This window comes from Haliotis rubra, unplaced genomic scaffold, assembly GCF_003918875.1.
Source record: "Haliotis rubra isolate DU_JTF1 unplaced genomic scaffold, ASM391887v1 Scf406, whole genome shotgun sequence".
Classification (NCBI taxonomy): domain Eukaryota; kingdom Metazoa; phylum Mollusca; class Gastropoda; order Lepetellida; family Haliotidae; genus Haliotis; species Haliotis rubra.
The window spans coordinates 605138-628019 of NW_025767087.1; the positions used below are offsets into that span (position 1 = coordinate 605138).

The window sequence follows — 22882 nt, forward strand, 5'->3', positions numbered from 1 at the left end:
GCAGGAATGATGTGATCAATGTGTATATATATCCCTACCGTAGCAGAGAGCATGTGACCTAGCATAAAGTCAAACACTTTAACATGACACCTCAAACCATATCAATGTGTTCAAGGACATAAGTGGATAGCAAATGTCAGCCATATCTGAAATTGCCCTAGTGCTGGTCAAACAACTAATCTCATCTATTCTGATCTTCACTGTTTGATAGCTGCATTATTGGTTTAAAAAGCACATGTCTACACATATTGAAACTATTTTTGCCAAAAGCTATGATTTATGTGGACTTTGTTCAAAGAAATACTGAAAAAAATAATTCTGTTAATGTCGAAATCTCTTGCTGGAGGTAGTTTGGCAGATAGTAGCATATGAAGATGGAAGATATCTTGTTAAATTCCCCATGTGCTCCCACACATACTCTGGAAGAATATCCCCACCTATAAAGCATCTATTTTGGCATCTGAACATTATCTTCTGTGAATACAACACGCTGAAAAACAATTTTGAAGCGTAAAGAGATTGTGTAGGTGTAGGTGCTATGTTCTTACGTCTATTAACACATGGAAAACATGTTTACAGCAACTAAATGGTCATCTGGAATTACCGATTATAGATTTATGACGGAGGAGTATGTGTGCGTTAAATACACTTGACTATAGGCATTTATTTTCAGCGTGTCACCCTTCACGTCATTGATCAGAACAATTGATTTTGCTTTCTGTTTCTGATAACCGTTTAGCTTATACTAAAAAAAATTAAATATACTCATTGAATTTTTTTACATATTTTGAACAAATAAGTTGATTATTTTGACATGATATTCATTCATGGATATCAAATTTACTATTTCTCTATCACTCACTCTCCCAGTCACTCACTCACTCTTCTGGTACATGGGTGCAATGTGTAAAGCCCATTTCTGGTGTCCCCCACCGTGATATTGCTGGAATATTTCTAAAGTGGTGTAAATCCCTGCTCCCTCCCTCCCTCCTTCACTCGCTCGCTCACTCACTCACTCACTCACTCACTCACTCACTCACTCACTCACTCACTCACTCACTCACTCACTCACTCACTCACTCACTCACTCACTCACTCACTCACTCACTCACTCACTCACTCACTCTTTGCTTATGATTCTCATGTTTCTGTTTATTGGATTGGGTGGTCTAACTTGGTAACTTGTTTTATAGCATGTCCAATTTGTAATTGAGATATTAGCTTTGTATCTTGTATCACACTGTACTATTGTCATCACTGGATGTTTGCCACAAAAAAGTGATAGTTTGGTTAATGAATGATATTAAGCAAGCAATATTTTCAGCCTACAAGTACAAATTCCTCATCAAAATATTAACCTATTTTTTTAAAGGTTCACTAAAATAGATATCCTTTACAGCTATCATTAACACATCGCGCCATGATCTATAAAATACAGTATTCTCCTAACAACTAATTATACGTCCTTGTGTCTGTCAAGACCTCCAACCAGGACTGTGAATATGTAGTATTATATGCTCAGTGTCTGCGTGAATGTTTACGATGAACGTAAGGATTCCTGCTGGCTTTCGTGACAAGAAATGCTATTTTCAGGAAACAACTTATCCTTTTTTTGACAAACGTGGGAGGTAATTGAGAGGTTTTGATGTTTGTGTTAAAGATTACCCCAATTTTCAGTCGTCTCCATGAAGAGAATTATGTACTTTGTCGCAGCAATTCTTATTCTAACCTAATGGTAGTAACGTATATATAGAACACATTTGTAAATGCCTGTATGAGATTAGGGGTCAGAATTCCCATCAACAAACACATTTATTCCAAGACACCTGTCCTTGTTTAATTCATGGTGTCTTGGGGAAAAGAAAGATGAGGTTACGTTGTTATCTATCAATCAGTGTGGCAGTCTCTCTGTAATTATTTCATTTCTTGAGCATTATAATTAATCTTCCATAATTTTGCACATGCCAGTGCTACACAACCATGTTGTAAACTTGTGTCTGTTACAAATTGAGGATCTTGTATTTTAAACGTTTTCCGTTAATTTTGAAACATGGTTGATCAATGATTGGTTTGTTTGTACTAGAACAGAAACTCAGAAATACCTACCTTAACTGTCAAATCAACGTTTTATTGATTAGTTGTTGGTTAGGCCAGACCAATTTTATTTCTTGTTTTACCGATTTTTGTCTTCAGAAAACTTAAAGGCAGGAGGGAAAAATAATAAAAATAAAATCACCAGTCAAAAAGATGTTCCTTATAAATACTCAAAGTATTTTACTTTTGGAAATTTATGAAGTGTATATGGGGCAAAAAACAATCTGAAAAAACCTTTTTTGTAAGTTTACATTTTTGGCCAATTAAAATATCAGGATTTTATTTTTGTTTGAGCAGGGAAATTTTTAAAAATATTTTTCTTGTTCTTGAAAACAAACGACAGGTGGATCCGTAAAACAAGAAATAAAATTGGTCTGGCCTTATGCAAAATTCAAGAAAGTTGAATTGTTAGTTAACCAGATTAGAATTTTTGGAAAAAATCCATAACTCACACTCTAAATATACATTCCTCTTGATTTCTGTTATCTTGAATAGGTAAATATATGTTCACACCTTTAACATAGTTTAATGTCATGCCACCTCATTATGCTGCACTAAATTGGCCCATCTTGTAAATAGTTTTGAGGCTAGTAGCTTTTTTCATCAAGTGAACGATGGGTCTAAGGCATTACAATTCAATAAGCACAGTTGAATCCCATTAATGTACCAGGATATGCTAGTCATGGGTTTGCAGCTAAGATTTTGCTCAGGTGCAACATGGGTTTACACATCACATTTTCATAAGCACAGTTACATCCCTTTAATGTACCAGGATATGCTAGTCATGGGTTTGAAGTTCATTTTCTGTCAGCACCATACCAATCTTGGGAGGAGACACAGTAGGTATTGACATCATCAACCTGCATCGTGGTCTTCTAGCACATTTTGGCTGCAAAGCAGTGGTATAATGGAACTCGTGTTAAAACATTTGTGGCACTCGGAAAGGAGAGCATTGACCTTCCTTCATCAAAAATGTATGGAAATTCTAAATACTGTAATCATTATTCATCAAAATCCATCTGCATCACCTCAACCATATCCTCACTCTAGCTAGTTATAATGTCATAATCACAGAAATACAAAATACATGTGTTTTTTAATGCATCACCATCCTTAACTAGGGGCCGGATGAGTAATTTGGATACTCAAGACTAACTGGATATTGGTTAGTCTTGGATATATTGGTTAATGACAGTGCCATTAATGCTCCAAAACGATAGTGTCCTTATTGTTTTCTGACTATATACACATTTCTTTTTTTACTTTTATGTACTCACCAGCATTGAAAACGCACCACTTACACAAGTTGAAATTACTAAAGCACACATAAGCAATTGATAATAACAGATGGACAACTGACAAAAATAGCAACACAAAGAAAACGCTCATTCATTTAATTGTTTCACAGTCAGAAAGGATCCAACACATGTGGGGTCAAATCGAAAAGTCAATATTGCGTGTGACCGCTGTTTGCATTAACACATGCAGTGCAATGTCTCCTCATTGAGTTAAAAAGCGTAAGAATAGAGTTGTTGGGGATGGCATTCAACTCCTTCAGAAGTGCAGCCTCAAGTTCCCAGATGTTTCGCATCTGTTGTCACCGCGGAATACGTTGACCAATTTCGTCTCACAAGTGCACAATAGAGGATAAATATGGCGACAGTGCAGGCCAATGAATTACCAGGATGTGTTGCTGGGCCAGATACTGCATGGAAAGACTAGCTGTGTATGCCCGTGCGTTGTACTATTGTAAAGTATGGACATCTTGGTGGTGATTGAAGAATGGCACGATGTAATTCTGAAAAATCTGGTCATGGTAGTAAAGGGCATTAACTCTCCCTTGACAGACATGAAGGCAGTTCTGTGATTGTAACTTATTCCATCCCAGACCATGACACTTCCACCACCCCAACGATCTGTCTGAACCACACACTCCTTAGCATAACGTTCACCACGTCTACGCCAAACACATAATTGGCCGTCAGCATTATGTCAGTGCAAACGGGACTCGCTAGTGAATACTACACCATGCCATTGTTGTAACCTCCATTGAACATGTCTTTTAGCACATTGTATACGCTCGCTCGCTCACTCACTCACTCACTCACTCACTCACTCACTCACTCACTCACTCACTCACTCACTCACTCACTCACTCACTCACTCACTCACTCACTCACTCACTCACTCACTCACTCACTCACTCACTCACTCACTCTATATGTATCTAATAACTTTTAGCAAGGGCTGATGGAATACCATTCCCAATTGTACATTTACTCTCCTAAACATTTTTCCCAATCCCAATCCCAATTGTAAGATTATTTTTCTGAATCAAGGTGATCTGAATTATTTGTTGTAAATACATAGTTTTAAAAGTGAGCTACAGAACTAAAATCACACCCAGCAATATTCCAGCTATATGTGTGGAGGTCTGGAAAGGTTGAGTCTGGATCAGGCTATGCAATGATCAGCGTCATGTGCATCGATTGATGCAAGTAGGATACGATGACATGTGAGTCAAATCACCGAGCCTGACCACCCGATCCCTTTGGTCGCATTTCATGACAAGCATTGGATGCTGAAGACCAATCCTAGCCTGCATCTTCACGGGCGTTTTCACAAGGACAGTATGATTGTGAATGCCTTCAATGTCATCAATTACAATGTTTTCCTATAAAGTTGTGTAACTTTTTTATCCCTGCGCACATGCGGTACATAGTTTCCCAGCGTCAGCTGATTCATGACAGACCTGTTGACAGCCATATAGTGTTTAATAACCAGCATAATGTCTGGTTGCTGGGATACCCTTGTGTCCGGTCCCGATTCCGCAATATGTTATCATGAAACAATGGCATAATGCTTCCTGTTCCAGACTCTGACATTCTCCGATTGCCTGGTTCGGATGTTGTGTGACTTCCTGTTGCTTTAAAATAGAGATCATGTCTGCCACCCTTGACAGAACTTGTCAAAGACGGAAACAGAATTTGACCCATTGCTTTGTTTTCAAGCAATGGTGACATTAACAAATATAACTTCTGGGATAATTGGGAAAACGATTCTTAGTGAGCATAGTTTGTGGTGATGATGTTGTTCTCAATGTCATTTCAGTGGTCGTATACTTTCCTTTCTATATACTATGACCGTTATTGTTTAGTTTATTTTTCTGTGAATCGAACTTGCATATTAGAATATTAATTTGTTATTCGTGATCACTAGAATCATTTATCAATGATCAATGATTTATTCAGTAGAAAGGCCTTAGGCCCACGTACATAAAATGTCAATTTACAAAAATCAAAAGCGAGAGTTGCTACGTAAATAGAAATGATACTGTAGCGAGAAACTGCATAAAACTAAAACATCCCTAATATAATCTGAGTAAGACAATGAGCATGAGAATCATTAGAATTGAATACTCACAAATTTAAAAAAAGTTTTTTTTACTGGATTTTGCCTGTTTTTATTTCCGCGATATAAACAAAATTGAATATATCAAAGCCAGGCATGACAATAGCCAACACTCTTATATATTTCATTTGACAGTAGTCATTAGTTGCCTCTTTTGACAAGCATGGGTTGTTGAAGACCAATTCTATAACCCGGATCTTCACAGGTTTTTATTACATGCCAATTGGTGACCTCAGTGTTAAATTCCTAATAGACGCTTATTGACGGATTAGAATCAGATGAACAGCCTTTTGTGATATTAAATGCTACTTTTCCTTTGATGCTGGCCTTGATGTTTGCCTAAACAAACATTTTCTGTCATTGGTGCTGGTAAACGAAGCATTGAAATGTGCAGTTGCTTTACTGGTTATTGAAATACACAACCCAGTTCCAGAAACTGGGTTTCCGGACAAACGGGCAAATTTTGTTTAGTAATTGTTTACTTTGTTATAAAAGCTGTCGGCTGTTTTGAGATAAATACCTGAGGACAAATATGTTTCCACTGTATCATAAAATGAATGTGTAAAGTACATTCTTATTCTACTGAATTATTTTTATCAGTAAGTGAGACACTGATATTGTCCAGTCTGGTTTATCAATCAAAGGAAAATATTTGGACATAGAAACCGTTAAACTATGTGTCTCAGAATAAATCTCTTTTCAAAGCTTCCACAGGACAATTTGGAGGTAAAATGATGACTGAAAATATTTGCTAACTCTCAATGTTCATGAATCCTAATCGAGCAGCTGTTGATCCACCACTGTGCTTGATGAAACCAAAGACAGTGACATCATTTCGGGACACAGTCTCCTTTGAGGGGTGTTTCTTGACTGTCTGGGGTTAATGTGTCTACAAATATTCCACTACCTCAAGGGCATCGTCTTGAAAATACATCGGTTTGCTCAATAGACTGTGGATTGAAAAATAATAGTGGCTGATCGACACAGAAGTCGTTTTTCATAAGGCTTTGAGACCACTGTCACAGACAGGCTCTGATCTGAGAGCCAGGATGGGGAATGTTTATTGACCAAATAAAGAAATCTAACAGGGATCTTTAGACTTTTTAAAGAATTTTTGGTCAATATTCAGACGGAGGATTCGCTAGATGGGCTTGACTAACCGGATTGAGTGGTTGTTAATTTGGGAGAGACGACCGGGGAAAAGATGCATTTTGTTCTTGTAGGCAGGTTTAAAATTTGAACATGGAATTGTTTGGGCTGAAATTGGGATATCATGGACAGTCTTGTGCATGTTTAGATGTGCTGGGGTTGTCATGACGTGATTGAATTTTATTCTGAGTCATTCAAACATTTTTCATGTCCTTTTCCTGTCCAATGTAATGTATCTTCTTGATGAAGCCAATTTTTCAGGACTGAATCAATTTCATCAATGATGGTTTGAAATGTTTTTTGAAATATTAACTGGGCTTTTGTAGGGTATAATGTAAGAAGGACATGTTGATCCTTTAGCGGGAATGCTGATGACTCATGTGCAGAGATATTGTTTCAAAATGGATAGATTGGTTGGTTGTTGTTTAACGCCACACTCAGCAATATTCCAGCTGTATGGCGGCGGTCTGTAAATAATCGAGGATGGACCATACAATCAAGTGATCAACATTATGAGCATTGATGTATGCAATTGGGAACTGATGCCATGTGTCAACCAAGTCAGCAAGCCTGATCCTGATCCCGTTAGTCGCCTCTTACAACAAGCATGGGTTGCTGGAGATCAATTCTAACTCCGATCTTCATGGGTCTTCAGTGATTATGAGACAGGAGGGCAGGACATGCTCACCTTTTCGTGAATTACCTGGTTTACATGGATAGAATAGTCACATAGTCACATAAAATTAATAATAATAATGAGAAGGGCCTGATGATGTACGCCTCTCCATGGTGGGCCTAGATAGGGGAATTTTATTCCCTGAACCAACATCACCCAGTTAGGGCTGACACCCCGAAGCTGGTTTATTTACTGGGTTACCGAAAGCCAAGGAGAATACCATCTTTTACTTCCGCAGCCCAGTCAGCCTTCCTCCGGTAGTCAAACCAACCACACTGGATATGGGACTTGCCCGAGGGGAAGGCACAGCACCCGATCAAGAATATCTTGGTCAAACCACATGAAAACCACACTACTAGAGTGTGCAAGAGCGACAGGATGGCCTGCAAATCCGCGAATAAACGGCAAGTTGCTTAAGCTGCATTGGGACAATGCCATGCCCATGTATGCTTTCCTGACGGAGCAAAATCTCCGAGATCAATTCTGGCGGCTTAAAAATCTCTTGCCCCATGAGCCAGTTCAACATCATGGCGGGGGACACCAGAAATGGGCTTCACACATTGTACCCATGTGGGGATTCGAACCCGGGTCTTCGGCGTGACGAGCCAACGCTTTAACCATTAGGCTACCCCACCGCCCCTGCAAAGAGTGGAGTGGAACCCTTATTGCTAACTCACTGTCTTATCTGTTCATGTTGCCCCCTGCTGTGACCAATAGTTCTGAGAGTGAAGAACCACTCACTGTTTCAACTTTTCTTGGTGACACCTTCTATGACTGGTATGGATAAGAGTGGAACCATCACTTAATTGAGACATAACCAAGTATGGACCAAACAGTCCAGTGACTGATGCCATGAACATATATCTACACACGTCAGATATGAAGACGTTCAACCAATTTGTAAATTCATTTTATGAGAAGCATTGGTTGATGAAGTCGGTTGTGGATTCAAACCCACATTTCATAATTTTATAAGGGTCATAATTTCGTCAACATATAAATGTTGTGTGTTTTGTAGAATAGGGTAATTGATGCTTGGGATCCTCACTCACTCACTCATTGCGATTCAGGTCTCTGTTGCATTGAGACAGTCGATAAGTTGGCTCTAACATCCATTTGTTTTGCTTGAAAACTGCAAGCATAAGATTCCCATGTTTGAGGTTTTAAAATTTTCACTCCAAATCTCAGAGGGCTGTTTTTACCATACAACATCTCAACTGAGGAGGCGTACTTTATCCTACATGTAACACAAGTAATATAAAGACTTGCCACTCCATTTTCAAAAAGTATTTTCTGACAACTTATTTCAGTGCATTACTTCAGCCGAATTTTCATATCACATTGTACTTAAATTCTGATGTGGGATAAGATCTGGGATGAGGTGCCCCATTATATAACAAAAACTACATTGAATGATGATCTGGAAATCTTTGCAACAATCCATTTTCCGCACAGAATTTATGTATTCTCTTCCACTGAAAACATGTTTGGAAGAAAACAGTTTTCTGTTTTTCAAAATTACCAGAAGTCCAATGGGAAATCCAATGTTTTGTCCACACAAGATGCCTTGTTTTAGAATGATGTGCTCGTAGCTGGTCTAATTAAATTACCACATTGGCAGGACTACAGACCCTGGGGATTTTCAACTCAATTATTGAGGAAAGGGATGGTCTTGTGTTTCTGATGGAATGAATGTAGGTCTGTGTTCTCTTTTTCTGTTCTTTCTGATGCGTCGCTGTGTAAGGGCGTGGGAGTTGTCTTTAAAGTGCCATCGTCTTATATACTTCGTTTCAAAAGTTTAGACTCACTAGTGTAAATATAGGCACTTACTTCAGGCAACTGTTCTAAACTAAATTTTGCCAAATGTTCCATACTGTTTACAGGTACTGTTTACACATGAACTGATGTATTGTAAAACAAAGTCGTAACGTTGAAAAGATTATTGTCATGAGTTCAGTAAATGATAAAAATCAGTGAAAATTGGTGAATTCTTAACAAAACTTTACACCAGAACAAACCTGTTCACATGCACAATATATGCACATGTTTTTCAGCAATTTGATGCATGATCCCCGTGCAATACATCTGCATAAGGTCTGCAGTTGGTTCCACCAAGTTAGTGGAGAAATCAATCTTCGATGTAACCATATATATATACATAACATATAGTGAGTGTTTTAAGTGAGTCTAAACGAAGTATACATGTATATGGATGTGAAAAATTATATCATGTTTCATTTTTGGAAAGCCACATATAGAAAAATGACATTTAATGTAGATTTTTGTTTATGAAGAATTTTTGTGTATATTTTCCCCTTCTAACATGCGATGTTCTGGAATATGTTTTTTATTATCAGTGGGTTTTGGTCACATGGTTAGAATGTGGGTAAGGGTCGTTAGTCAGGTGATTTAAATTAGCTACATTTAGCAGTGTGTGCAGAGTAGGTCCATTACCAGTATGAACTGCAGAGTAGGTTTGTTGCCAGTATAAACTGCCTGGTCATGAGTTGATGTGCTTTGTTGACACCACTCTTTTTTTCATGATTTGACAACAACAAGTCACCAGATATACAGATATAGCTGTAATACTTTTAATTGTAACTTTACATAACTCATTTACTCATTGGTGGTTGTACAGAAAAGGTGAGTGAATGAGTTTAGTTTTACGCCCCACTCAGCAATATTCCATCTATATGGTGGCGGTCTGTAAATAATCGAGTCTGGACCAGACAATCCAGTGATCAACAGCATGAGCATCGATCTGTGCAATTGGGAACCGATGACATGTTTCAACCAAGCCAGCGAGCCTGACCACCCGATCCCGTTAGTCACCTCTTACGACAGGCATGGGTTACTGAAGGTTCATTCTAACCCGTACCTTCACAGGTCGTACAGAAAAGGTCATTCCCAGCACAGGGATTGGATAAATATAGATTCATTCCAATGGATCAGGAAAAGAATATGTTTTTTCATGTGATTAAGGTCTTGCAGCCCATAGATGCTGGGAACTAGTCTTTTAAAAAACAATGCATGACATTCTTATTATGATCTAATATTTGTCACAGTATATAGGAAACAAAACTGTTGTTTTGTGCAGAAAGTGATTGACATGCTAAGCTACTGGCAAACAAGGATACGTTGGCGCAGAGAACACGTTTAGGAGCAGTAGGCGGTGCACAGCAATGAGCAAACCCATTTGGTTTGTGAAAGGTAGAGCAGATGTAGACTAGTGCACATGCATTGCATGATGATGAAATTGATTCTACGTGAAGCTGCAAACGCCTTGCTCATAAGATTCTCACATCGGTGTAGCATGTCTCACTACACTTGATCACAGACAACCTGGGCCCCTTCGCTAACAATGGCAAGCGCCAGTGGGCAGCACTCATACATGCTAATATGGGTCAATTGTCAGGTCGGTGCTCAACTTATCCTTGTTTTCAAGTATGAAGTTGTTATTTATGGAATATGTCAACTGAAAGAGTATTATGTAAAATTCAACATACTTGAAATATTGTTAAAATATGACTTACATATTTAAATAACATTAAATATTTTTTTGTGGGGAATTGATAAAATATTAATAAAAGTAGTGGAATGATAAGAAGAATGAAGAATTTTTCTTGCAAACAGATGAACAGGATAAAAAACACATTGGAGTAACTTTGTTATCCTTGATCCTCAAGCTCTCCATGAACATTGCTCTAAGACCCAGTTCTTTCACATATAGAATGATAAGTTCCAATGATGCTCATGTGAATAGCAAGAACCCATTTCTATCTATTTTGCATGTGAGATGGTGTTACTGGATAATATGTGAAACATTAATGTCACTCCCTATCCTTAATCAACAAACATTGGTTTGGGTCCGGATGCTAATGAAGGACTTAAGACACAGGGCACTGGGTCAGGTAAATTCAATAAATGTTTGATGCTCAATGTCTTTGATAATGATCGGAGATCACTTCCTAATGGCCTCTTGTCGGGAATTAATGATCTGTGCAGCTCGTGACCTTTTGATTTATCTTGATTAGATATTATTCTTTCATGAGAACAATCTGCATTAATTTGCAAGTGTTTTGATTTTTCTTTTCTAGATTTTTCTATTTATTGTTGTATTATTTTGCTGAGCCACTGGATACTGATCCAGGAATTTAATTTCTTATTTAATTTACCCAAAAAGTGCTTGTAAGAAAAGATTGTGAAAACAGCTGCAAAAATTTGTTATTGATAAAACATATACCAAGGGTCATAGTTAAGATTGAAAATATACCTGGTTTTCAAGCTTTAGCTATAAAAATATATTGCTTGGTACCATCTACACACAGCTATGCACAACAGCACAGCCACACACAGTGTCCCCACCCCCAACACACACACACACACATTAACAAACAAGACAAAACAAAACAAAACAAAAAACAACACCCCAAACAACAACATTAAAAATATAGAAGAGGCATGATTTCAAGAACATTGATTGAGATGCATAACCAATAAAATTGGCTTTGGTAGTTAATGTAAAACAACACATCTGGAGGTTGTAAAACATATGTTAAAGGATAAAAAGCCTGTGTAAAACTGATCTTGCCTTGACAACCTTCCAAACACTTTTAGTATTTACGTAACTATCAACAAAATATAGGTCATACTGCGATTTAGCTGCCGACAAAACCTGTCAACACTTTCGATAGGTCACCTAACCCCTTTCATTGACTCATCCCTGAAACAAGAGCTTTATTTGATCAGGGAACATGCCATACTTACCTTGCATGTGGAAGATGTATAACACAGTGTCTGTTCTGAATGAAGATTGGAAGCTATTGGCGGAGATCGAGACACGAATGACAAGAAGTGGCTCGTATTGCCTTTACTAGCTCTCATAATGCTTCCGATTTAGATACCCATCAAATATTATGAGATGCACTGGAGTGCTGTTTTATGTTATCATATTTCTCAGTAATCGACTGACTCTATTTTTATAGCTGAACAAAATACTGTTATTTTTCACCATTGACTCATTGAGTCATCGCAGATTAAGGACAAATCCTACTGAGATAGGAGACAGTGTTGCCTGCTATGACTGCAGTTAAATACAATTGTATGGATAGCAACTTGGTCGTTCCAGAACCTGATGAGCTCGGGTTCAAATGACTCATTGTTAGGGGTGGGTATTGCCGGGAATTTTCGTATTGTGATATATTGCGATGCGAAAGCATGTATTGCGATATGTATTGCAATATATTGCAAGAATTATTTTTAACAAAAAAACTACTTATAATCGAGTTAATGCTTGATCTGTAAAGCAAAAACACAACAAAATCACAATGCTTGATTAGTCTTTAATATAAACTTTTAATCATGACCATATAAATGTAAATAATGTTTCGCACAAATGAAACAAGGAAAGGAACAATTTAAAAAACGGAAATATCCGAAGATTTCCAAGTGTTACCAAGTTTTCGAATGCATGTCAAAATACCGGTTTTCCATCAGCATATCACAATACGTATCGTTTTCATGTCTGAACCGGTAAATACCGGTAAACCGGTTATATTGCGCAGCCCTACTCATTGTTCATAGCTCAAATAAATACTCAAAGGCCTACATGCATGCTTTGAGTCTTTAGTACCACCTTAAACTATATAAGATAAATGTACAGTTCAAACCAACTTAATCATTAATTTGGTAAAGGATAATGTATAGCCTATTTGAACACATTTATTGATGCATCTGTTAATATTTGTTCCTGGAGTACAAAGTTCAGTGTCGTCAAGTCAGTCTGCCGATACTGAGGCTTCACTAACCAATATTTTGAGATGTACAGGCTTTGTTCTCAGTGAGATGGAAATCTGTCTGAAGACTGACATCTTGAAATGTTTGGAATCTGGGAGTAGCAAGGTCCTAGTTGTGCTTTCTGCAGAACTGTCATCCCTGTTTTATTGTTGGTCTGTTTCTGCAGAACTGTCATCCCTGTTTCATTGTTGGTCTGTTTCTGCAGAACTGTCATCCCTGTTTCATTGTTGGTCTGTTTCTGCAGAACTGTCATCCCTGTTTCATTGTTGGTCTGTTTCTGCAGAATTTCATCCCTGTTTTATTGTTGGTCTGTTTCTGCAGAACTGTCATCCCTGTTTCATTGTTGGTCTGTTTCTGCAGAACTGACATCCCTGTTTCATTGTTGGTCTGTTTCTGCAGAAGTGACATCCCTGTTTTGGGGACGGTGGGGTAGCCTAGTGGTTAAAGTGTTCGCTTGTCATGCTGAAGACCCATGTTCGATTCCCCACATGGGTACAATTTGTGAAGCCCATTTCCAGCTTTCCCCAAAATGATATAGCTGGAATATTGCTAAAAGCGGTGTCTCACTCACTCATCCTGTTATATTGTTGGTCTGTTTCTGCAGAGCTGTCATCCCTGTTTTATTGTGGTGTGTTTCAGCAGATCTGTCATAATGTTGTTTGTCCTTGTTTCAGAAACTGGTAGAGGCTGCAGAGGCTGCCAATCGGGAATATGGTGCCTACAAGAAACCTGAGCAGCTAGACCTGGAGGTATGTTATAGAGAGAGGTCATTGCCTCAAGGTCATCTGGACACTGGTGCCTACAAGAAGAAATGCTGGAATTGAGTTGTAGCATAGCATAGCATAGCATAGCATAGCATAGCATAGCATAGCATAGCATAGCATAGCATAGCATAGCATAGCATAGCATAGCATAGCATAGCATAGCATAGCATCGTCACCTGAAGAAGGGGCAAGAAGTATCCCAGATACTTGGGTTATGCAATAAAGAAGAAGTTGCCATCCATATACTCGTCTTATATATTCACCAACTTCTAAATGTCTCTCAAGAATCTCATATAGCATAGCATAGCATAGCATAGCATAGCATAGCATAGCATAGCATAGCATAGCATAGCATAGCATAGCATAGCATAGCATAGCACAGCACAGTATAGCATAGTATGAAAAAAGGTACTGGGACATTAGGAGAACATCCAAATATATGTCAAACATTGGGAGGATAATTCTTTTCTGGTTGGTCAGTGCACCAAAGCCTCTGACCAACCAACGCTTGAAATCAATGCCTGGTTATATACTAAATACTGCTCAACTCATCCAATACAGTTGTTGTCTAATCTCAGAATTATGCTGCCAATAGTTTGCTTAAACTGTGTATTAAGTCTTGGATACACCCTCTCTGAGATTGGTTCTCAGGACTTGTCCCCTGAATGAGGATGTAATTCTCTGACAAAGACAATTCAGTGTTTGATCATCAGTGAGCAATGTTATTCCGAAACTCAAGCTTATGGTTGACTTAGTTCTCTGAATTAAGTTTGAGTAGGTATTTATGTCACAGGGACAAGATTATCGAAGCTCTCTTAGGCAAGTGAGTTTGTTCAAAACTGCTTGTTCACCCAGCAGAAAATGGGTACCCGGTGAAATAGGTTGTGAGACTATTAACCTTCTAGCGCCTAACAGGGAGCTTGGGTTATCTGGGGTAACAATGATCAGATTGTGCGCTTTGAGCAGGATATCTAGCCTGGAGAAGGCACGTTATAAATATTCTCATTATTATTATTATTAATGTTAATGTTTTGAACTTACGACTATCTTAGCGCTAAGAGAGCTTTGAAAATCTAGGCCCTGGTTTCTAGCCTTGTCATAGTTGCCCGTAAATCTCCTGATCCACAATAACATGATTGATCATTTTAATAGGCTCTAACGACAAGGATGAGCTTCTGGAGACCTGTTCTTGCCCTAGCTGTTCATGCTGTGGATTATTGGCCACATAACTTGTATCATTGTGCTTTTCCAGGACATATCGTACTTCAATGCCAAAAAGCTGGTGAGTGACGACAACGTGAGAGACTTGAGCAACGAGACCAAGGAGGTGATTAAGCAGACCATCCACTACCTCAAAGTTGACAACACGTTTGAAGACTTCAACTACAACAGCGTGAACCTCACCGTCAGCACCATACATGTACCCACTAATATATATGATAAAAGTGAGTATGAACTGACCTGGGATGAATGGAACACTTGTATCTATTGTGCTATGATGTTATAGTTGGTTGGCTTGTTGTTTTACACCGCATTCAGCAATATTCCAGCTATATGGCAGCGGTCTGTAAATAATCAAGTTTGGACCAGGCAATCCAGTGATCAGCAATCATGAGCATCAATCTACGCAATTGGGATATGATGACATGTGTCAACCAGGTCAGCAAGCCTGACCAACCGATCCCATTAGTCGCCTCTTACGACAAGCATGGGTTACTGAAGACCAATTCTAACCAAGATCTTCATGGGTGTATGATGTTATAGTATTTCTGATTGACACATAAAGAGTGCTTAAAACAATTAATACATTTTCATTTCCATTCTTTTCAGCTGTAAAAATATTGAATGGTGTGAGTTGGAGCGAGAACATGACAAAACAGTTTACAGAAAACTTGAAAGATGACCCGTCTCTCACCTGGCAGTACTTCTGTAGCTCAGATGGCTTCTTTAGGATATACCCAGGTAATATGTAGGATATACCCAGGTAATATGTGGGATATACCCAGGTAATATGTGGGATATACCCAGGTAATATGTGGGATATACCCAGATAATATGTGAGATATACCCAGGTAATATGTGGGATATACTCAGGTAATCTAAAGGATATACCAGGTAATCTACAGGATAAACCAGGTAATACATGGGATATACACAGATATTCTACAGGATATACTAGGTAATACATGTATACAGGATATACCAAGTAATATATAGGATATACCCAGGTAATATATGGGATATACTCAGGTAATATATGGGATATACTCAGGTAATATATGGGATATACTCAGGTAATATGTGGGATAACATCACATAATATATGGGATATACTCGGGTGATATATGGGATATATGCAGGTAGTATATGGGATATACCAGGTAATGTATAGGATATACCCAGGGAGTATGTGGGATATACCCAGATAATTTAGAGGATATACTAAGTAATATCCAGGGTATACCAGGTAACATATAGGATGTGGCACGTACTCAGGTAATATATGGGATATACTCAGGTAGTATATGTGATATACCCAGATAGTTTAGAGGATATACTATATACAGGGTACACCAGGTAACATATAGGATATACCCAGGTAATATAAAACTCAACTCAATCAATGTGCTGTTGATGGTCCGTCAAAAGCAAAAATGTTGTATTGTGATATGTTTTGATAAGTGTTTCTTTGAATAGTATTCATGTTAAATTGATAATGTAATAACTGAAACTGGTGGATGGCTCACAATGGCATGAGGACAACTGGTATCCTGACTGAACACACATAGCGAATCCCGGATGGGACTCAAACACAAAAAGTACCAGAATATACACTGTATTGAGAAAGTGTGATCCCAAATATAACATAAGGCATCATCACTATTTGATAGTGAATTGTAATCACTAGCTTATTATAACGTCAGAATCATCCCAATTTTATTCTTCTGTTTGTGGAATTATTTACCACAATGGAAATGTTTTTGTTGCTTCTGTTTACCATTATAGTAAAATAAAAAAATGTGTTTCTTTTCAGGAATAATTTGGCCGAGGGACCCTGACAAAGTAGACATGTTTGACTGCAGAGTTAGAAACTGGTGAGTTTGGAATCAGCATTGTTACCTTTCCCAAATTGGTGGCACATTTTAGATTGTCCGATTTTGATTGAAATAATTTCATACTTAGAACATTACTGGTGGACTGGCATTTAGGGCAGTATTTTATTTTTTGTGTTTCTCATCACCCGACTGACCCTTCTAATTTTATTGCCGACCCCCCCCCCCAAAAAAAAAACCCTTTTTTTTCTTCATTCCAAAACCGTAGACTTGAACCTAAACTGTACCGCCTCGTCATATAAAATGTTTATCTTATAATCAGTCGCTGCCTCAAGTCCAAAAAATGCGACCGACCAACCGACCCATGTTCAGAATTTGGTGGCTACGTGAAACACATTAAATAAATGATGCCCTTATTATGGGAAAGGGAAGGTGGCATGAAAAATGTTCCATCAAATGTTGTAGGGATGGCTCAGTGGAAGAGGGTATAACCCTGAGACCTGCTACAGTAAAATAGTAAAAGTCTCTAGCACAGTATTGCTGAACCAGAGGAGACTAGCCCACCTGGAAGGGACTTAACTCTTTCAAATACAGTAGTGAGTGAGTGAAGTTTTATGCCACTTTTAGCAATATTCCAGCAATATCACGGTGGAGAACACCAGATTTTGGCTTCACACATTGTACCTATGTAGGGAATTGAACCCGGGTCTTCAATGTGACGAGCCAACGCTTTAACTACTAGGCTACCCCACTGCCCCTTCAAATACAGTAAACAATGTTTATAATGAACAATATTGTTTATACTGAACTAATGAATATAATGTACTGCTTTTATAATATTAATAATAATATGGCCACTTATATGACACTGAACTCGACACCATAGTGACATGCTCTAAGCGCATACAACATGTCGACATTATTACCCTGGATAACCCAAGTTGCCTGTGAGGCGCTAGAAAGTTAATAGTCATATAGCTTATACCACCGGGTATCCATTATCTGCTGGGTAAACTGAGGCTATTTTGAACAAATTCTCTTGCTTAAGGTGAGATCACATGTGTGCTTCATTGTGGGGCGGACAGAGGTGAGGTGAGGTGAAATTGGGTTTAATGTCATGCTTGAGAATATTTCCCTCATATGACGACATGCATGTGTATGTATGTGCGGCTGTTTGTACTAACCCAGACTTAAGCTGGTTTATAGTTCTAGACCACTGAGATACCATGCCGCAGTGAAGCATGAATACCCCACTCAGACACATTATACTTACTCTGAGCCGATCAGTCCTTGTTGTACCCATTAATACCGAGAGCCAGGCAGGGACCAACAAGTACCATATTTTAACGTCTTTTGGTATGACGCGGTCGGGGATCGAATCCGCGACCTTCCGCTCTCCGGGCGGACGCTCTAACCACTACACCACGGAGGCGGTTGTGGGGCGGAGAGAAGTCCTGGAAACACTCAGGAGTCAAGGTGCCACTAGACTTGTCCTGGCCACAATATATTTTTATTCAAAAAGATGTAATGAACCATGGGTACAACAAGCTAAAATTAGTGGTGCATTTTAGTTATGTCTGAACTTAAGGCCAGACCAATTATTTTCTTGTTTTATAGATCTGCCGGTCTTTTTTTTTTAAGAATAAGGAAAAAATTATAATATATTTTCCCCGCTCAAAAAATATAATTCTAATGTATTCATTTGCCAAAAATGTAAACTTACAAGAAAAAAATTGTTTAGATTCTTTTTGCCCCATATACACTTCATAAATTGCCAAAAGTAAAATATTTTCAGTATTTAAAAGGAATAATTATTACTTTTTTCTTCCCTCCTGCCTTTAGACTTTCTGAGGACAAAAATCTGTAAAACGAGAAATAAAATTTGTCTGGCCTAAGGTAGTTTTCGTGAACCTGGGTGTATAAAACTGTGTTAAATGTGTGATGAGGTTGTGTAACTTCTGTATCTTCAGGTACATCCAGGCAGCTACTACTCCGAAGAACATCGCCATCTTGATGGATGCCAGTGGCAGCATGAAGGGCATGAGGATGGAGATTGCCAGGAAGACTGTGGACAAGATTCTGGACACCCTTAGCAATGATGACTACTTCAATATTCTACAGGTAGCTTGTGGAAACAGCTTGGTTTAATGCAGATTTCTGTCTTTGGGGTTGGGGTTAAAATTGGTCCCCAGATCGCTGTGCTGGTTGTAGAGGTGTCTAAACTTGAGGTACACCCTTTGGAGATAAACATCATGTGTTCGCCAACACATGGTGTTTATCGACATTGAAAACACAAGAGTAAACCAAAAGGCCCACATGGGTTTTACTGTCTGCACTCATTGACATCGAGTACGGGTACAGCAGTGAAGTGTCATCAGCTGGCTGTTTCGGCTGTCTCCCATGGTAGCATCTGGATCTGCTCATTTGTGATGTCATTCTGACTTTATGTCACAATATGATTTGAATGACGTCACCACTGCTGACGACGCAACAATACAATTGTCTGCCATATTTGTACGTGTCAATACGCAGTGAATAGTCTTGCAATTTCTGGGAATTGAATATCATTCGATCATGTTTTTCAACCAATCAGATTAAAGAACACGGTGACTTTTGGTTTACAATCAGCAATTACAACTACTTCAATATTCTACATGTAGCATCTGGAATCATCTTTGTTTCTGTAATCATCCTGGTCATATGAACTGACTGAAATGTATCAGGCTGTGTTCTGAGATAGCCTTATAGTCACCATGGTCATTTGGCTTATCACTTCATTGATATCTGGAACATATCTAGGAGCGTTGCCTAAAGCTATGTTTGTTGGTTGTTTAACACTTCTCAGCAATAATCCATCTATACATTGGCAGTCTGTTGTCTCTCCAGTCTCAACTGGTATATAATGATATGCATCAGCTGAGTTACCAAGCCTGACCTTCCAATCCCATCAGACATCTCTTAATACATGTGTCTGTTGCTGAAAGCAGATTCTAACATTTCCAGACTGTTACTTGGTACAAAAGATTGAAGTATTCTTCAAATATTTGTGAGCTAAAGAAATAAAAAAAGTATATGCATAATCCGGCCTTCTTCCCCGTCAGATGTTCAAAAGTCAAGATTGTTATATTAGCTGGCCTCGTAATGACAGTAATCTCAAACAAACATGCTGATTCAAGATTTTGGGCATTGTTTTGTTCCAGTTTTCGGACGAGGTGTCGTACGTAGACGAGTGTTTCAACCGCACCATGATGCAGGCCAGTGTGGACAACAGGAGGAGGATGCAAGCAGAGTTAGAAAATGTCAACACAGAAAAAATGGCCAACTTTGAAAACGCACTTGTTGAAGCTTTCACATTGTTTGAAACCGTGAGTATAAGCCGTTCATTTTCAGTACACCTGACTCAAAGTCAAGTGAGCTTATATCAGGGTCCCATCATCTGTGATTAACATCATCTTCTCCTCAGAAATTACTGGACCAATGAAGCTGAAACTCCAGATATGTGTTGCCACTAAAGGTGATGCCCTATTTGGTTTAAGTGGTATGACGCCCCGTCTCTCAATATGGCTGCCATTGCAGCCATTTTGAAAAACCTTCACATTGGTCACCTTTGTGTTGAGACTCAACATACAAGTCATTCTGCTGTATGAGCCTGAAGTATAGATGCCTGGACGGTCCATCCAAATTCAGATTCTACATAGATAGCCCCTGTATTTCCCTGAGAAAATATATCCTGCAAACATAATTTTAGACACCCTAGTTTGAGCTATATCATCCCTCATTGCATATGTCTGATTGGTAAAAGAAACTTAGAGCTACATGAAGGTAAATATGGAGCTTCCAATGACTGCTGTTAGTGTAATGGCTCAGGCCTTAGTGTTCAGATTTATTGGATAACAATCTTGATGACCATTATTTGAAAATTGTTGTCGATTATATATATTGTTGTTTTATGACCGTTGTTTAATTTCCAGGTTGAACTAGATTTAAGGAGGACACTGTGTAATAAGGCCATCATGCTGGTAACTGACGGAGCACCAGAAAATTATGAAGAAGTATTTGAACGATATAACTGGCCGAACAAAACTGTAAGTATCGTGTTTCAATGTCAATCTGTTCACAAACATTTTTGATTAACTAAGAAATCATGTCAGAATTATTATGTGCTATGGTATCATATTTGAAGTCTGTCATACCGTTGGCATATTGTACTTGAAGTCTATCATACTGGTGGCATGTTGTACTTGAAGTCTGTCATACTGGTGTCATTTCATACTTGAAGTCTATCATACTGGTGGCATATTGTACTTGAAGTCTATCATACTGGTGGCATTTAATACTTGAAGTCTATCATACTGGTGGCATATTGTACTTGAAGTCTATCATACTGGTGGCATTTCATACTTGAAGTCTATCATACTGGTGGCATATTGTACTTGAAGTCTATCATACTGGTGGCATTTCATACTTGAAGTCTATCATACTGGTGGCATACTTGAAGTCTGGCATTTCATACTTGAAGTCTATCATACTTGTGGCATATTGTACTTGAAGTCTATCATACTGGTGGCATATTGTACTTGAAGTCTATCATGCTGGTGGCATATCACTTGAAGTCTATGAAGTCTATTGTACTTGAAGTCTATCATACTGGTGGCATATTGTACTTGAAGTCTATCATGCTGGTGGCATATTGTACTTGAAGTCTATCATGCTGGTGGCATATTGTAATTTGAAGTCTAACTGGTGGCATATATCAAGTCTATCATGCTGGTGGCATATTGTACTTTAAAGTCTATCATGCTGGTGGCATATTGTACTTGAAGTCTATCATGCTGGTGGCATATTGTTATTATGAAGTCTATCATACTGCATATTGTACTTGAAGTCTATCATGCTGGTGGCATATTGTACTTGAAGTCTATCATGCTGGTGGCATATTGTACTTGAAGTCTATCATGCTGGTGGCATATTGTACTTGAAGTCTATCATGCTGGTGGCATATTGTACTTGAAGTCTATCATGCTGGTGGCATATTGTACTTGAAGTCTATCATGCTGTCACCATAATATACTGAACCACAAAAGAAATGTCGCACTGATAGGGGTTTCTTAAAGCACACACTCTAATTCACTCTAATTAACATTCAAATAGGAGGACTGAGTTAAAACTTGACAATTATGGTTAACACATTTTTGGGAATCACATTTAGAGTTCACACAAACAAATCACCAAAAATGGTACCATTAAGATACTCCAAAGTCAGTATTGTGTGTGGCCGCTATGGGCATCGATGAAATCGTTGCATCATCTGTACATGGAATGAATTAACCGGTCGATGAAGGCCATAGGCACTTGGGTCCATACTCTGCAAAATACCTGACCGAGTCCAGCCGCAGTTGTCGGCTTTGGCTGCAGGCCATTCAGTCTTCTTTGAATTTCATCCCAAAGGTGTTCTACTGGACTTAAATTCGGAGTGCAGGCTATTGTAGGGTTTGGATGCCATGTTGTCTTAGGAAGTCCAATGTTGCTCTGGCAGTGTGGGCACGTCCGTTGTCTTAATGAAAGATGTGATTTCTGTAACTTCTAAAATGTGGTACAACGTGGGGTCTTATGACTTATTCAATATAACGAGCAGCTGTCACGTCATTTCCTCTTCCTGGACCAAGATTCTTGAACACCACGGTGTCAACTAACTGGTTCAGACCGATTGCACCTCACACTATGATGCTTGGACGACCCTACGAGTCTCTTTCAACAATACACTTATTGGAAAACATTTCACCACACCCTCGCCATACTCTTACTCTGCCATCGACTGTCGAAACACAATATTGGCTTTCATAAGATAACAACACAGTTATCCATTGTCGATAACCTCAATTTCGATGCTGAGTTGCCCATTTTGGTCGGTTTTGGCGGTTATGACCGGTGAGGACAGG

At 38.6% G+C, this 22882-nt stretch overlaps 1 protein-coding gene across 1 annotated transcript in view; it reads left to right on the forward strand.

Moving 5' to 3' along the window:
* The window catches only part of LOC124287824 (voltage-dependent calcium channel subunit alpha-2/delta-3-like), a 315010-nt gene that overhangs the window by 239333 nt on the left and 52795 nt on the right, over positions 1–22882 (forward strand). Inside the window, exons 4-10 of the mRNA XM_046724285.1 lie at positions 13801–13875; positions 15143–15335; positions 15721–15852; positions 16925–16985; positions 18914–19064; positions 20144–20308; positions 20915–21028. Of these exons, the coding sequence (XP_046580241.1) occupies positions 13801–13875; positions 15143–15335; positions 15721–15852; positions 16925–16985; positions 18914–19064; positions 20144–20308; positions 20915–21028 (891 nt within the window). The remainder of the gene's footprint in view (positions 1–13800; positions 13876–15142; positions 15336–15720; positions 15853–16924; positions 16986–18913; positions 19065–20143; positions 20309–20914; positions 21029–22882) is intronic.